This window comes from Maniola jurtina, chromosome 13 (assembly GCF_905333055.1).
Source record: "Maniola jurtina chromosome 13, ilManJurt1.1, whole genome shotgun sequence".
Lineage (NCBI taxonomy): Eukaryota > Metazoa > Arthropoda > Insecta > Lepidoptera > Nymphalidae > Maniola > Maniola jurtina.
The window spans coordinates 4536330-4554966 of record NC_060041.1 but is presented as its reverse complement, the minus strand read 5'-3'; the positions used below and the strand labels follow the sequence as shown (position 1 = coordinate 4554966).

Below are 18637 nucleotides of genomic sequence, written 5' to 3'. Positions count from 1 at the left end.
AGGTTTTACGGAGTAGAGTCCCTAACCTAGGTCCCACGCAGTGGAAGCAAAGGTCGGAAGCACCACACCACTAGACGACGATAGTCGTGTCCCTTACGATCGTCCCACGCAGGTAAAGCGAACGTCGGAAGCGCGACTTTTACACGGGGTTAAGAGAGTCGTGTCCCATACAATTCGTCCCACGCAGTGGAAGCGAAAGTCGGAAGCGCGGCTACAAGGTGACCTCGTGTGTCAAGTGATCCGTACTAGTGAATCAATTTTCGATTGATTTTCGATTTTCGATTGATAAACATTGCCTATGGCTGGGTCTTATAGTAGGGTTGGAAAATCTCCCTAGCATCGTTTACTTTTTTGCCAACCTATAGTCAACGCCATCTAGTTTCAACTTGGCAAGTTACATGGTATGGCGCGATCTATATTTCTCTAACCTATAATTAGCGCCAGCTGGTGTGGCTGTTGTGTTACAGTCTCCCCCTCAGCTTCCGAAGGCGTCCCGACGAGGAAACTGGATCAATCGATTTGCTTCTTAGTTGTGTTTCCGGGGCCATCCCCTCCTTCGTAAAGGTTGAACCGGGGTGTTCATTTTCCCCCTCCCCCTGGATCAAAGCAGCTCCTAACGCATAGTTACTTCTGTCTGTTTTGATAATTAATGGTTTGGTCTTCAAGTGAAACGTTGATGTCCGTCCCGATCTTCTCACATAGAACCTTGGGCCTTGGGTGTGTTTGACTTGCCCGAAGTGTCCGCCAGTTTGTAAACAGCGGTTCCACGTTGCGCGCCAGATGTAAGACACGCTGCCCCACGTTGTCGACGCCAGATGTAAACACGCTGCCCCACGTTGGGCGCCAGTTGTAGACAGCTGCCCCACGTTGGGCGCCAGAATTATAAGAAAGCTGGTGAAAAGTTCCACGTTGTCGACGGGTCGGGATTCAGCCGAAGCAATTCAAACAGCAACGTTGCGTGAAGACAATGAATTTATTCTAGGTTTTACGGAGTAGAGTCCCTAACCTAGGTCCCACGCAGTGGAAGCAAAGGTCGGAAGCACCACACCACTAGACGACGATAGTCGTGTCCCTTACGATCGTCCCACGCAGGTAAAGCGAACGTCGGAAGCGCGACTTTTACACGGGGTTAAGAGAGTCGTGTCCCATACAATTCGACCCACGCAGTGGAAGCGAAAGTCGGAAGCGCGGCTACAAGGTGACCTCGTGTGTCAAGTGATCCGTACTAGTGAATCAATTTTCGATTGATTTTCGATTTTCGATTGATAAACATTGCCTATGGCTGGGTCTTATAGTAGGGTTGGAAAATCTCCCTAGCATCGTTTACTTTTTTGCCAACCTATAGTCAACGCCATCTAGTTTCAACTTGGCAAGTTACATGGTATGGCGCGATCTATATTTCTCTAACCTATAATTAGCGCCAGCTGGTGTGGCTGTTGTGTTACAATAATCAATAAAAATTACTGTATCACAAATTATTGTAAAAATCCATCACAGTAGACTCACCAATCTCTTTATAGGTACCAAATAGGTACTATTTATTCCTACTTGAGTATTCCAACTGCCAGCACCAGTAATCCACCCAGATACCGAATACATATACATTTCAATCTTTACTCTTTACCTATAAAGTTACTAAACCTTTACGCCGGTATCTATCGTACAGTAGGATATTCATGATAAATTATTCTCAGTACAAAAATCTTCAGAATACTATGGGGCCTATTACACAATCAATATTACCACGCATATGCGATATCGTGATCCTGTGTAGAGGAAATATTCATAGTAGGTATTGACAGTATGAATGTATGTAATGTATCCGAATGTTCTTAAAATCCTGCGATACCAGGTATTGATAGTGTAACATCCCCCCCCCCCCCAATGTAAATGGAAAGAGATTCATGTAATCTGACTCCATATACCATTATATACCATTATGTACTTAAGTTGGGTTCATGAAAACAAATAAAATCAAATGGAAGACCACTGGATAATGACTTTCATAAATTGATTTAACTATCTATCTAATAAATAATTATTTTATTACTGCCAAAGTCGTGGCAATACTTGTTTGCCTATGACGCCAAAGCCAAAAAGAATTTGCGACGATCTTAAAATGACTAGATTTTATTTACTTAATCTACATTTAGCTTCCGGAATGACCCTGGTATTCCCAAGTACTGATCGTTGAGTTTGTCCTCACGCCTGTAGTTTTCATCGATGCGAGCGTTTTGCATCTCTTTCAAATATTTCATATTATTTTCGGATCCTATTGTTGATTTTAAAACACCTGTGAATTAATAATAAAGGAAATTGAAGTCGATATTAGAGCAAGATCCCGGTACCGCCATTATTTTCTAAGTAACAAAATGTGTGCTATACAGCTGATGTCTTTAAATTGACCCTTGGCTCAAGCTAACAGACATACGAACGCTAAAGTCACTTACGAACACTACTCTATCCCACACATTTTGTTATTAGAAAATAAGACAGACCTGGCGATAGGTACTGAGATCTTAGACCATAGGCATAGTTTATGTGTCTTAATTGCGTGAAATGGAAACCATCGGCATAACATTTAGCTGCTTACAAGATAGTATGAAGCTGTTATTCATTAGATTTGTGAGCTATATGTAACATGTTGCTTTGTACAAAAAGTACAGATAACTGCAAAGTTTCTAGCAGAATTGCTCTGACGGTGGCAGAGCGTTGCCCTGTCAAAAACGCCTGTATGAAGTCTCAGGCATAGTCACCTAAGCTTAGTAACATAAAATACAGCTGTATATTAAAATTTATAACACCCCCGACAAATGAAGGTTACAGTAGCTAGAAAAGAGCTGATAACTTTCAAACGGCTGAACTGATTTTCTTGGATTATAGCTTCTTAGCTATAATCCAATAATCCAATGATGGCTTGATCGAGAGTGTTCTTACACTCTCGATCAAGCCATCTTTCAAACAAAAAAAAACTAAATTAAAATCGCTTCCTTAGTTTGGCAGCTACGATGCCACAGACAGATACACAGATATGCAGATACACACGTCGAACTTATAACACCCCTCTTTTTGGGTTGGGGGTTAAAACTCGACTTGATCACTGCAACTGGTGATTGTAATAAAATATTTGCGTGGTGTGGAGCGTTCAATCGTGGCATCGAGCTTCCCAAAAGCCATTTAACCGCTGATCGCTGTTGCTAAAAGTATCATGTCTGCTATGGCCCTTAGTTCGGCTTAGTTTGGGGGCGAACCATTAGTTATAAATACAAGGAGATACTTACAAGCAAATTCAGATAACGATTTAGCCTGGCCGCCATAATCCCGTGGCAGAATTTCTTTGGGTATGTATTCCTGTAAGTCATCAACGCTAAAATGGACTTGAATTCTTTCAGCAACTTTGGCACTCAATACCTGTTTAAACAATGTGATCAAAGTATCTATAGCTTTCGACTGTGTTATGATATGTATGCCTTTTATTCTCATGCCAAATCCATCCTGAAATTCGATCAGATTGATTAGGGTTAATGTGTCTTACTGCCATAGATATAATGATTTCCTAATCAAGTCATAAAAAAAAACTGAATATTTCCTTCGATTAAAATTTTCAATTCAATATTATTATAGGTAGGTACAGAAATCGTACAGTTAGAATTTTATTATACTACTTGAAAACATCCCTGTGACAGCTTCACTTAGATTTTATAATGTTTCTAGAAGAAATAAAGTGAGATTTATTTTGCTAAATAACTAAGTTTACACGTAAGTAGGTAGGTACTAACTACATTATTGTTGTATTTTTTGTAGATTTTTAGGGTTCCGTATCTCGAAAGGAAAAACGGAACTCTTATAGGATCACTTTGATGTCTGTCTGTCTGTCTGTCCGTCTGTCGTGTCTGTCAAGAAAACCTTTGACCTAGAATTATGAAATTTGGCAGGTAGGTAGGTCTTATAGCACAAGTAAATCCCATGCGTCTGTCACTTAGGCCGCGAACCACGGAAGGCTACCTTAATAAGCCCTATGTCCTATGTGCTTATACTAACCATTATGATTGCGACACCTTGGTGCATCTCCATAATATTTATGGCTTTTATAACTTCAACAATTTTTGTTTCTGTGTAATCGATCACTACCAAAATGCCGTTACAATAATCTTGAGCTAGTAGATACTCGCAAATCTGAAAAATACAACAAATAACACTTCTTTAATTCTTTAATTACTTACCAGGAGCATTTGATTAATAAACATGTTTTAAGTCTCAAGACAAAAAAAACAGAGACGCGTCTTTTTTATAACTCAAAATTTAAAAAACCCCCGACACAAAACCAACATAAGATACTAGAAAAGAGCTCATAACTTTCAAACGGCGGAACCGATTTTCTTTGTCATAGCATAGCTAAGAACACTCACGATCAAGCCACCTTTCAAACAAAAAAAAACTAATTTAAAATCGGTTCATTCGTTTAGGAGCTACGATGCCACAGACAGATATATAGATATACAGATACACAAATACACACGTCAAACTTATAACACCTTTCTTTTTGGGTCGGGGGTTAAAACACAAACTACTGAACTTCATCTCTACAGTCAACTGCACTTTATCTGGTGTACCTACTAAATAAGTATTATTTAGTCAAAAAATTATGAAAATGTCCTGCTGCCTATGCCCAATGCTGCAGAATCAAAAGGATTTCTGAAATAACTCACCATAACAAAGTATCTATAGTAATCAAAAAATCCTGTCTCAAACTTTTTGGTCAAAATTTTCATCATAAACACCCTGTAATGGTCCTTAGTGAGTTTCGGTAGAAATCCAGAAAGCCTACAAGACAAAATCTCTGTTACTAACCGTAAAATCTAAAAGCCTATAATTAAAAGATTTAAAAAAAAACCGTAAAATCTATATTAACCATCGTTTATGAATGACCCATCGTCTCTACTCTCTATTTTATTTTATTTTGGATTAACAAACAGTAGCACGCAGTGATTACAAATAATATAGTAGTCAACGAACGTAGCGTATTAGGTGCCACGAGGTCAATGTCACATCAAAATCGGGGCATTGACCTCGAGTTTTGCACGCCATACATTGCGGGTTTGAAAAATACTAAATCACTAAAAAAACTACAAGGGCAAATGGTTATTGCGATTGTGTTTAGGTAGTATAATAATAGCGCTAAGTTCTTGCTCAAATCAATGGAAAGGGGTCACGACCCTCAATAATGAGGATAGAGAGAGAAGTTCTTGCTTGCAATTGACCTATCAGCGACAACGATAAGCGTGGAGAAAGGGTTTTCGCACATTACACAGACGTCCACGCGTCGCACACTTATGGCCATCTACCAGTCGGTACATACAAAGTCGAGTCGAAGTCGAGTCGAGGAAATCGACTTCGATTCTTGCGAAGAAATCAATTCAGCCTAGTTTGGTACGGCCGGCCTGTAAAATATATACTTACACATTGTCCAACATGGGTAATTTTGCGGGATCAGATAATGGTTCGAAAAACTGTGGTAACAGAGATCGATATGTTGCGATTTTGTCCAATTTCATCTTTGCCCTTTCCACGGAACCTTTACTGTGAATTATAATCTTCTCCAGATATTCATTTGCTTAAAATATTAAAAAATATGAAGAAATTACTTAACACTAATGAAATAAAAATATACTCTTTCCTCACAGAAATGAAGTCGGAAATGGAAGCGGATACTAAGCAGTGTGTGTGCCTTGGTCCCAAATATAACTTGGTACTTATATTAATGAAGTTCTTATTGACCCGCCTAGGCTTTGCACAGGTTAGCTTACCTATTTCAAAGATAAATATGAATATGCTATAACGTATATTACAATATAATAATTAAGTATATGAACTTGACTCGTGTACCTAATTCTAATTAATGTAATTGAAATCCATATTGAATCACACAGATAAGTTTTTTAATGAAATCAAACCTGTTATTAATAGGGAAGGAATTCTTTTTTTTTAATTCATCATAGGCAAGCGCTTAACCACAATCACACTTGATAAAAAGTGATGATGTGGTCTAAAATGAGACGCGTTTACCTAAAAGATGCCTATAATCTTATTGTTTATCGGAATAAAAACTGTCCTTTTGGTTAAGTCAAAGTAGGTATTAGCTATAATAGACTACAGGCCCATGTTTAAAAATGGGTGGGTCATATGAACCACCAGGTGACGTATACAGGACGATATAAGAGCATAAAATAATAATTTTTAGCACTATGCCGTCACTTGTAAGCTGTCCAACAGAGTGCTGGTGAGAATTGAAAAGTGCAGGTAGAGTGAGTACATTTTGGTCATATATTTTTGTACGGCATTTTTACCATCGATAGATCCATGAAAAATAATAAGAAAGCGCGCAGTGCCGTAAAAAAATGGTGCGCCACAAAGTCAGTAAATGTTTTGATTTTCTGACAATTTCCGGGGTAAATTTGGTCATTTAATTCTGTACGGCACTAGTTTCATACTGTTTCAATACAGCCTCTAATCCATTATTCCGCAACGCCGTACAAAAATCATGCGACAAGGGGAAAAAATTGAGGGTAGCAACCCCCTCTCTTTCCGTGGTCCGGGGGGTGATTTGACAAAGTACGGCTTTGGTTCCAAAACATTATCTAGCACTCAAAAGTACTATTAAAAATAATGCCGTAAAAAAATTAGTGTTCATTTGAATGTGTATCAATAATTATCTTAATTTCATGGTATACTTAATTTTTAAAGCTGTAAAATCATTTGACTCTGTACGGCAACTTTTTTTTTAACATGATAGTGTAAAATACTATTGTTATATAGTATTGCCGTTCAAAAGAAACTGTTCTAAAAAAAATTATAGATAAATACAAAAACTGAAATTTTTCAAATTATTGCAAAAGTTTAAATATTCATAGATTAATAAAATATAGCAATTTTCTACGCTTTTCCCTTGTTTTAAATAGTATTAAGATAAATAAATTAGGAAAAAATTATGCCGTACATTTTAATGCAGACCATATCTTTTAGGCTGATGAAAATGACGCTACCATTTTAAGGGTGTAGTACTTTATGGCCATCTGATACTGTACGGCATTAACATATTTTTGAAGAGAACAATTGATAATATGATAAAATCACTATGCCGTCTAACTGAAGTGAACGGGTGTGTATATAATATCCACATCCCCTACAAACCTTTGGACCAACGAAAATGTACGGCATGTAAAAAAATATTATCTATGCATAAAACACTTTCAAAATAAATTAATTTTATGTTGTTTCAAATCACCCCCCGGACCACGGAAAGAGAGGGGGTTGCTACCCTCAATTTTTTCCCCTTGTCGCATGATTTTTGTACGGCGTTGCGGAATAATGGATTAGAGGCTGTATTGAAACAGTATGAAACTAGTGCCGTACAGAATTAAATGACCAAATTTACCCCGGAAATTGTCAGAAAATCAAAACATTTACTGACTTTGTGGCGCACCATTTTTTTACGGCACTGCGCGCTTTCTTATTATTTTTCATGGATCTATCGATGGTAAAAATGCCGTACAAAAATATATGACCAAAATGTACTCACTCTACCTGCACTTTTCAATTCTCACCAGCACTCTGTTGGACAGCTTACAAGTGACGGCATAGTGCTGAAACTTATTATTTTATGCTCTTATATCGTCCTGTATACGTCACCTGGTGGTTCATATGACCCACCCATTTTTAAACATGGGCCTGTAGTCTATAATAGTGTGCTAAGCTGCTATAATATGTTTAAAACAGACGAACCTATAAGTTATAATATATAAAGTTGTAAAAATAATATATTAATATAATGTAGGTACATTAACCGCCCCGTTTCATTAAAAGTGTAGGTTATTATTTTATTTATCAGAAAAAATACTAAGTTGTTTACGTCTTAATCTTAACCTTAGGAATATTTAAAATACGGAACAACGGTTAATTTTTCCTAACGTAGAAATACCTACAAAGTATCTGAATCTACGAAAGGAGACCTCTCATTTAATACCGAACTTGATACATTTTGTTGCTTTCCTTGACCTCAGAATGGATATGTCGTGACGTCACATACAAGCATGCCGTACGGCATGCCCAAGGATATAGGAGGTGGCTTGATCGAGTGTTCTTAGCTATAATTCAAGAAAATCGGTTCAGCCGTTTGAAAGTTATCAGCTCTTTTCTAGTTACTGTAACCTTCACTTGTCGGGGGTTATAAATTTTTAATTTACACTTGTATGTGCATGGGTAGTGATGATTTCATCAATATTGATGCAATAGTTTAGCACTGTCGCGTTATTGTACTTACTTATAAGTCGGCAGCCATATTGCCATATTATCCATTTAGGTACAAATTCAAAGTCAAAGTCATTTATTCATAGTCATTCACTTTCTGGTTGTCAAGCAATGATGTGATAATTAATTACGTAAGAACCTACCTAACATGGACCTAATATATGGGCATGCACTGCAATTTTTACATACCTGCAAGCAATTAGTACAATAAAATTATGGTAAATACGTAGATTTTACTATCGAGTTTATTTTTATTGTGTAGTTTATTGAAGTTTTTGATTGAAATGAAGTTAATCTGGCTGTTTATATTGCCCCAGTTACCTAAGTAGGTGCTTACCTACATATTATTTTGAATTTGATGCCTAAGTAGCCTATGAATCGCCTATTTTTCCTTGATTATACCTCATTGCTTCGTCCTTTGAGATTAGGTATACATTGTAGTAATACGTCTAAGTATTGCCTTTCTACCACTTGTTTGAAAGCAGAAAATCTGCACTTCTATTTTTTGTATTTTTTGTTGGTACCACTGGAGCGTTCCCATCTCATTCGCGTTTTAGTGCCTCGCCGATCACCACGTTATTCAAGTTTTAAAAAACGTTACAAAAGCGTAGTCACCAAAACGATAGTGATTTATTTATTTATTTATTTGTTACATATTTTTATGTTATAAGGTTTTATTATAATAGTGTCTGGTGATATGATATCACTATGCAATTAATGTTTTGTGCATTGCGATGTTACCTTGACATATGACAACATGGCGATGTTACTTTCACGTGATTTGGAATTCCGGACCATAAGGTATTTCAGTGAAGACGTGTTACCTAATTCTAAACATATTATGAATAGCTTCTGGGACTGTTTACGAATCAAACTAGTGATATGATATATATGATACGTCACTTGGAATCCCGAAATAAAAAGGTATTTACAGTGAAATGTTGCCTACTTCTAAGGATATTGTGAAAATTTGCTAGGATTATTTCCATATCACACTAATAAAATACGACATTACTTTCCTATTGTGTTGTGTACATCTTGTGGGGATGTGACCTTCACATCAATTAGAATCCCGGAACATGAAGGTGTTTACAGTGAAATGTTATTTATTTCTTAGGATATTGTGAATAGTTGCAAGGACTATTTCCGTATCACACTGAGAATATGACATCACTTTCCTATTGTGTTGTGTACATCTTGTGGGGATGTGACCTTCACGTTAATTGGAATCCCGGAACATGAAGGTATTTAACAGTGAAATGCTGATATTTCCGTATCACACTGGTGATGATATGACATCACTTTCCAATAGTGCTGTGTACATCTCATGGGGATGTAACCTTCACGTCATTTGGAAGCCCAGACCATGAAGGTATTTACAGTAAAACATTACCTATTACTAATGATATTGTGAATAGTTATTAGGACTATTTCCGTATCAGACTAATGGAATGATATCAATTTCCAATCGGTGTTGTGTACATCTCATGGGGATGTTACCTTCACATCATTTGGAATTCCGAAAGCTTTGAAAATATTATCGTGATGGAATACATTTAAAAAGGAATATTATTACCTTTACTTTGATTATTATTTGTGAATGAAATGTGTCTACATGAATCATGAGATATCAAGTGCTATTATCGAGTAAAAATGAGATCATTTGAGATTTACACATATTAAATACCTTCTTCATACCTTCATATAGTTTATACATTTATGTTGCGGTCTTCTAATAAGGATGTACCCTTTCGCTACTGATAGAAAAGTTAAGGGTAGATGGTTTAAAATACCATTGTACAGACGGATTACAACTCGAACCTGAGTTAGTGCCAATGATTGTTGTCGAAACGCAGCCAAGCACGTCAACCATAAAATTAAGCCATCGTCAAGAAAAAACTAGTCTTCGCTTCGCTTTATCGGATATGCTCATGAGGAAGCTCTCACTCATTTTTTCTCTTTAGAATAAAGTGATCAGTCCGTAAATTAATTATTATTAAAGATCCAGCCAGACTGATGTGCGATACCCAGCACAACGAATCTATGACAAGAAAAAACTTCATATTCTTTTTTAATAAAGAAAAATATTAAAGATCAGCTCATACAGAAATAGACTGTGTCTTATACAGCGTGAAGCTAGCCGATACATTCGGGCTTGTAATATTATGATCCGGTGCCAAGATATGAATAATCCCACCCGCAAGAAAACCTCCTGCAACGCAGAAGCCGACACCGGCTCCTATCCAGACTTTAAACCAGGAGCATCCGCTCCCGGCAATACAACAAGCGGGAGCAACGATTATATACGAAGTACGAACCCACGAAGTCACCGCACTCACGGCAGCTGTGACAGTCGCCGCGCCGCTGGCTCTGGCAGTGTCACCGGGGACCCTCGTCGCTGCACCCGGTACGTTCCGCAGGAACGTTCATTCTACTTTTAGGACTAATGGCAATTAATTTATGACCCAGTCATACTATTGTGGGTAAGAGGATACGGGATTCCATTTCTAAAACCAGTATCTTAATCTCACGACCCAGCATGTCTCCTATCATCTGAATATAATATCATAGACTTTATGTTTAGTGAAGTTATACTTATCACAATGTGATTCGTGTGAAGGATCGTTTCCTTCTTTTCATTTTTTATTATAAATCCAATGGAAATAACAGACTTATAATAAGTCTAAAATTCTTAAACGAAAAATTCTTAAAGTGGGTGCTTACATAACAACATTAAGGTCAATTACAGCTACATCAATGAATAGTTGGATGGCCACGTTAGATTTATTTCTTAGGAGTTATAAAAGATTTTACTACCTATCTATAGAAAGTATCTACGATTTAAAATGAACGAGAATTATTCCAATTTAATGGTTTACTATTTTGGTCTGAATATACTTTCCGCCTCTCGTCTTTACAAAACTACGAGTACTAAAGCCGGTGATTTATGTATTTACTCAGATTTTTGGGTTACTTGTCAACTAGGTATATACATAACATATATTTACAAGATATAGTTGATTTTTAAAAGTTATCAGGGTTATCTAAAATTATTTTACAAACAATAAATACTTTAGAGTTCTTAAGATTTATCATCAATGTAAAAAAGAGCTGTACAGCCCGAGTACCTACTGTGCGCAAATATTGCAATTACCTGATTAAAAAAAAAAAAAAAAAATACCTTGACCCGTCTGAAGAAAAATGATATTTAATCAATCAAGAGCTAAATTTACATACAAAACTCGTTGTTAATGACTTACTGCGACTTACCCGCGATTTAGTAAGTAGATACGGTACACCTACAAAAACGGACAGAAAGATGTTTTAAATATCTTGTTGTGTAATGCAAATCACTAAGATAGCTCAGCATTGACACATCAGCATTCAGCACAGTCTTTGCAGGATTATTTACATAATGGTAAAAATCTATCGAAGTGACAGTCAATCCTATTTGACAAAATAGACTGTCTAGAATTATTATTTTTTTTTCGGATGCTAACGATATAGGGTAGGGGCGACACGTTGTGAGAAGACCACCGATGGCCAGTGGATTCTGAGTTTAGTTTTGAATCTGTCAAACATATGAAGTAGCTAAAATTACTGACTGTTTTTTTTTGGACTTTCAGGTTTTCAGAAAATGGAATCTATAAAAAAAAAAAAAAAAAAAGGCATTTTATTGCGTAAGACAATAAAGTGCTCTCTTTCCTATTTAACTATATAGATGGAGTTAGATGTCCACTTCTTACGAGAATATCAAAATCTATAATTATGCTGTGAAGCTCACAGGAGATTTGTGTTCGCTTCATACATTAGTTTAAAAAACAACGAAATGCGGAGTCACGAAGATCTTATCAAGGGAAACGGGAACTAGAAGAACATGTATTTAAATAAATAGTACCAGCCTTAGGGCAACCACATGTTGGTTTTGGCAAAAAGAAAAAAAAAAACCCTGGTTTCCACCATTTCAGAGCCTTCTCTGTTCGGTTCTAAATTCAATTTAGACATAATGATAATGCATTATCTGTTTCAGCCACCCTGTTGATTGCATATTATGTTGGTTGCATGGAAGTTATCAAGACGGTACTACTAGGTAGAGAGGAGCGTAGCACCGTCATCTTTGTATATATTATGATCAACTTCGCAAGATGGTGTTGGGTTAGTTTTTTGTAAAAAAAAAAAAAAAAAATAGGTGCACACGACAGAACGAACTCTGTGTCCTGAAATAAAGGTATATTGTATATTATGAAGCGTCAACTCCGATGAAAATGTCTATCTGAATTAGCCGGTCAGGCTATAAGCTTGATGGGTTCATAAAACACAGCCATGGCTCAGCTCTATCGTTGATCCTAGGTTCGAGAGTAACGTCTGTTTTTTCATCGTCCTCCAGTCTCAAGATTTGATGTTGTTATACCATGAGATCTGTCCATAGTTTTAGAATTTTTGTTAATTGGAATCCAAATAACAATTTGAATTTAGAATATTTGATTAACGTCACATTACTCATGCTGGTATAATTACACATAAGGTGCAAACCATATTTTGAAAATTAATTTAGATACGTAGTGTAATTGTTAATAATAATATTAATTTAACAAACATCAGTCGAAATACATGACCTAACAAGATCGTCATACCCAGATTCAGCTCAACCTTGCCTAAATGTTCCTTTCTAATAAACATTCACCGAAGATAACTTTATCCAGCAGAAACATTGTTAGAATACATCGATAGAATGTAACCCCTACGAAAAAAAAAAAAAAAAAAATGCCCCATTACAATAGTAAGATTTAAGAGTCCGCATAAATCGGTATCTACGAACAGTATCAGTCAGTGGATAAAAATATAATACTTCTATATTTTTTTTTTTCGCTTATTCCGTCAGGCATGCAGCTACCTCCGCAGCTCACAGTAAAGGTATCAATATTGATATACCTAATACGAAATACAGCGGCCTTAGCGTGGGCAACTCTATGCTGTGTGCCAGAGTTTATCGTAGAGGTATTCAATGTGATCAATCTAATCAGATTGCTCTATCACTCCTATTATTTATTATTATTTATTATTCATAAATCAATCTGGAACACTGAGCAGCTGATTAAAATTTATTTTAAGTAAAATAAATTTGAATCAGCAGCTTTAAAAGTATTTTATTTTTACTTATAATACAGTGATTATAAAAATCACTAAGTATCTACTTAAATACGGATGAAGTAACCGTAATTATGATAATATCTTTTATTTATTTTTGGCTTTATTTTGCTTGTCAAAATTGATAATATAAATACAATATTATTAAACCTAGAAGTGTTTTAATATTTCACTATCTTTCAAAATCTACAATGTATACCTAATCTCAAAGGACGAAGCAATGAGGTATAATTGATGATTAAACGAACTTACCTGAAGTGAAGTTCTATCCCAATTATACGAGTTGCTTCGTCCGAAGAGATTAGGTCCCTCCCAGCCCTAGGACCCCTGATAAGTGAAATATTAATGTTCCAGGCAGGCTTTCAACTAAATGAGATGGGAACGCTCCAGTGGTACCAACAAAAAATACAAAAAATAGAAGTGCAGATTTTCTGCTTTCAAACAAGTGGTAGAAAGGCAATACTTAGACGTATTACTACAATGTATACCTAATCTCTTCGGACGAAGCAACTCGTATAATTGGGATAGAACTTCACTTCAGGTAAGTTCGTTTAATCATCAATTTCACGTCATCCAATGGCCTAATATTTGACATACTATCGTTGATTCTCGATCGAAACGACAGTTCCCTCACTCTAGTTCACTCTGACGAGGCCACGTGTCGTCCTTCACACGTAATTTATATTGTACCTACTGCATATCAAAAGTACCTATTTATCTAACTAGGAACAAAGTTCACCATACATTGTACCTAGTTAGTTGTTATTAGTATACTTATCTACAACAAAATAATAAAATTTATGACAATACATTATAAAATTAGATATCTATTTACTAGGTAATGCCCGTGAATTCGTCCGCGTGGATTTAGATTTTAATATCCCGTTCGATTTCAAAATCGAAATCCACGGAGTGTATCACTTTCCGGGATAAAACGCAGCATGTCGTAGGTACCTACGTTAGTAGACGTACATAATAGTTTAATGCCTATGTGCCTATATTATGCCACTTTCTAGATCTTTAGCTATATCAGTGCAATAAAATCACGTCGATCTGTTGCTTCGTTGCGGCGTGATTGAAGGACAAACCAATAAACAAACACTTTTTCGCATTTATAATATTTGTAGGAGTTAATCAAGTAAATTTTCTTATACTTATTGAAAATAAAATTAAGAAATACGTCGCGGGTGGTCGGTTTTTAACCGACTTCTTTCAATAGCTCGGTACCTAACTAGTTAGGAATTTTTACACTCATTCGTATTCGATTTGTATTCATTTTCGTTAAAATACGATTCGAAGTGGCCGTCATACAAAACGTACCTACATACGCTTGTGTATTCATTTAACCAAATTAGTGCAATTACAATTCGGCCACTACAAATCGTATTTTTACAAAAACGAATACGAATCGAATACGAGTGAGTGCACAAACGCCCTTAAATATTACTTATTCATTTATTTAGGCATCTCTGCAGTAATTTTTTTAAAAGAATATTAGCCATTTTAATCATGACTAACATTACCCTTTCTCCTCCAACTAAGCGTAAAGCTTGTGCCAGGAGTCCGCCCCAACCGAACCGCCGACCTTTTGGAATTCAGCTCATTTCTATAACCGTTGAGCTATTGAGGCTTAATTTAAATGCACCTTGGGTCCTGTACCTACCTACATACTATTATGTATTCTGAGCCTGCGTTTAGATTAACTGCGTAGGTAAATAAGTAAGCCGTAGCCCGTACCATTGGTTATTATAAAGATTTATATATTTACTAGCTGATACCCGCGACTTTGTTAAGGGAAAAGAAATAGTTAAATCCCATAAGTTTTGCAGGTCCCTTGCAGTATCAGGATTGAGAAGTTGGAATACAAACTTTTTATGGGAAATTGTCGCAAAATTTCTCTACCGATTAAAAATAAATAAAAATCTGTTTTAAAATGTACAGGTAAATCCCTTTCATATGATACTCCACTTGCTACAGTTACCTTACTTTGAAAATTGGAACACGTCTTTTCTTCACAGACACGACGGACGGACGGACATACAGACAGACAGACAGACAACAAAGTGATCCTATAAGGGTTCCGTTTTTCCTTTTGAGGCACGGAACCCTAAAAATTACGCAAATCGGTTCAGAATTCTCGGAGATTTCGGTGTACCTACCTAGGTAGAAAAACACAACTCCTACTTTTTTTGAAAGTCAGTTAAAAAGTAGCCTATGTTACTCCTTAGTTAATCCTCTACTTGTATTTAAAAGTCCCGTTAAAACAGGTTCAGCCGTTCCGAAGATCAAACAATCAATTTTGAAGATCAAAAAGTTTCCGTTCAAACAGACCAAACAGACAAACAATTAATATTTTAAAAACGTGTGATTCAGTTATGGTACTGTTCAAATAACCATAATATGAGCTTAATATATAATTATAGCATATTAATAAATAGGCAGGACTTTTATTTTTTCTTAATTTCTTAGAGTGGTTTTCACTACCATTTGAACATTTCACGAAAAATATTTTTATTATGATATGGATTTAACACATTCACATTTAGTCAAAAGAATGGCAAGCCAACCCACGCAATATCCAAGGTTCGTCCTTGGATCAGAGTTAAAACAAATAAATAGGCAGGTACTTAAACGAAAATAAAGTAAAAGTAATAAATAGGTACTTACAATATTCTTTCCTAACCATATGAGCTTGTTTATTCAGCCAATCCCTTAAAATTATTATGGCCTCCTCGATTCTCTCTTGTTTATCTAAATCATATTGTTTTCTTATAAACTGTTTCGTATCCGGTTTAAATTCAAATACTTGATCCATTATTTAATTAATTCCGTCACCACGCTCGGACGACTATCGCACACAGGCCTACAGTTTAAAATGAACCCATGAATCATAAAGCTCAAACTGGCACTGATTTACTTTAATATTTTATTACCCTTCAGACAAACGTGAGATATCAGTACGACGCGCGATGCAAAAATGTCGCGGTGTGTGTGTAAAAACTATCTCAACATATACAAGGTGTCTTCAGATATAATTTTGTAAGACCTACCTACATAATTTGTAAATATTAATATGTATGAATTATTATTTTTAACCCCCGACCCAAAAAGAGGGGTGTTATAAGTTTGACGTGTGTATCTGTGTGTCTGTGTATCTGTGTATCTGTCTGTGGCACCGTAACGCCTAAACTAATGAACCGATTTTAATTTAGTTTTTTTTGTTTGAAAGGTGGCTTGATCGAGAGTGTTCTTAGCTATAATCCAAGAAAATCGGTTCAGCCGTTTGAAAGTTATCAGCTCTTTTCTAGTTACTGTAACCTTCACTTGTCGGGGGTGTTATAAATTTTTAATTTACACTTGTGTTATAACTTGTTAGTGGCAACAAAATTGCCTTGCTCATTTTATGCTGTATTAATTATATCACCACCCATATCATTAACTAGATATAGCCCGTGACTTCATCTGCGTGGATTTATGTTTTACAAAATCCTGTGGGAACTTTTTGATTTTCTTGAAGAAATCCCAATTCCAAATCGGTTCAGGGGTCTTTGATTAATCGGTGAACATACATTAAAAAAAAAAGATTCCGACGAATTGAGAACCTACTCCTTTTTTTGAAGTCGATTAAAAATACAACTCAGAAGGATAATGAAATGATAACTTACAAAGCAGTGTGAGCCACATGCGCTCGGTTATTCGCATTGATGATTAATTAGAAGTGTCTGGCAATGCATGACGTGATTTCTAATACTATTGCGAAGAAAATATATAAAAAAACTAGACTTTATACTTTGACGTAAGATTGTTTACATCTTTATTACCTGGCCACCATGATCCTAACTTCATAGTCGCAGATCGTTCCTCCCTGTGTTTGGGACAATATGCAGATAAACTTTCAGCTGTTATAAAATAACGAAGTTCTGGCACGTGCTGGCTCTCTATCAGTAACAAACATCCAAATATCTATCAATCCAAATATTTCAACTTTCGCATGTATAATATTGCTAAAATACAATAATAAATAGCAATAATTTATTCAAAACTTTATTTATTTGCGTTTATTATAAAAAAAAATAGTATATACCTACGTCACTAATTAAAATCCGTAGGTAGGTACGTAGTACGTAAGTAGCTATACGGTTCAGCTAACACTCTACGTACATAGACTACGCACTAAAAATTTCTACAATAAAACTGTAACTAGATAACATAAATAGGGAGATTTTTTGTTCTTGTAATAATTCCTTCGTGTGCAAACTCGCACATTTACATATTTAGTATTTACATATTTTTAAGTTATAGGTAAGTATACATTAATATTTTAATATTAAGTACTTCTATGTTTGTCTTTTTTGGGGTATGTCTGTCTGTCTGCCCGCCCGTCCGTCCGTCCGTCCGTCCGTCCGTCGTCTGTCCGCGCTGTGGCCTTATTAATGAAGCCTCCGCCGAAGCCTCCCATCAGGCTAGACTAGAGATAATAAATTTTAGTAATTATAAATTTCCCAACTAACACTGCTGAGAACAGAACCTGTGATAAAAGATATCAACCTCCCACTTTATAAGACCACAGCGCTCACCTCTGTGCCAGGCTATTGTTTCCTTGGTAAATAAAATGGCAATTTTTCATACAACAGTTTTGCTATGCACCTAAAATGGTATTAAACAAAGAGGGGGCATGAGACGCGTCTGCCCGCGAAATTCAAATTTAATTTGGTTTTTCGCAATCTCTAAACTAATACGACAAAGTAGGCTTATGGCACTTTAATTGCGCCTATGGCAGTATCATCCTCACAGGTTTATATAAAAATCTTTACTTGAAGGGGTCCAGTTTAAGAAATTAGCTCTAGTATCGACTATAACTCACAAATTAGTCGATACTAGAGCTAATTTCAGCAATTGATTGGCGCAATTAAAGTGCCATAAGCCTACTTTGTCGTATTAGTTTACAAATTGCGAAAAACAAAATTAAATTTGAATTTCGCGGGCAGAGCCGTCGCATCCACCTTTTAACCATTTTAAAAAGTTCAGTCCTACAGGTAAACTTTTTTTTTCTGAGGCTGGATACTCGCAAAACTTCTGTTCGCGAAGATTAGTACATGATTTTATTTGTAATAACTAAAAAAACTAGGTAAAAGGAAGGAAAAATAAAACTAATATACCTTATTAATAATTTTTGTATTCA

The 18637-nt window shown here is 35.9% G+C and overlaps 1 protein-coding gene across 1 annotated transcript; it reads right to left on the bottom strand.

Moving 5' to 3' along the window:
- Positions 1–1527: 1527 nt before the first annotated feature.
- Positions 1528–16422, bottom strand: LOC123870775 (alpha-tocopherol transfer protein-like). The gene is made up of 6 exons (XM_045914184.1): positions 16123–16422; positions 5461–5614; positions 4710–4824; positions 4042–4176; positions 3282–3495; positions 1528–2293 (listed from the first exon to the last, which is right to left on the bottom strand). The coding sequence occupies exons 1-6, from the start codon at positions 16268–16270 to the stop codon at positions 2139–2141; spliced, it is 921 nt and encodes a 306-aa protein (XP_045770140.1). The 5' UTR covers positions 16271–16422; the 3' UTR covers positions 1528–2138.
- Between the last annotated feature and the right edge of the window lie 2215 nt (positions 16423–18637).

What these genes read in the sequence shown, in the direction of transcription:
- LOC123870775 (XM_045914184.1), bottom strand. Translation starts at nt 16,270, where the DNA reads ATGGATCAAGTATTTGAATTTAAACCGGATACGAAACAGTTTATAAGA. An exon ending in TTACCCATGTTGGACAATGT is followed by an intron (nt 4,825 to 5,460) that starts GTAAGTATATAT and finishes TTTGTCTTGTAG; the next exon opens with GCTTTCTGGATTTCTACCGA. An exon ending in AAGGTGTCGCAATCATAATG is followed by an intron (nt 3,496 to 4,041) that starts GTTAGTATAAGC and finishes ATCGAATTTCAG; the next exon opens with GATGGATTTGGCATGAGAAT.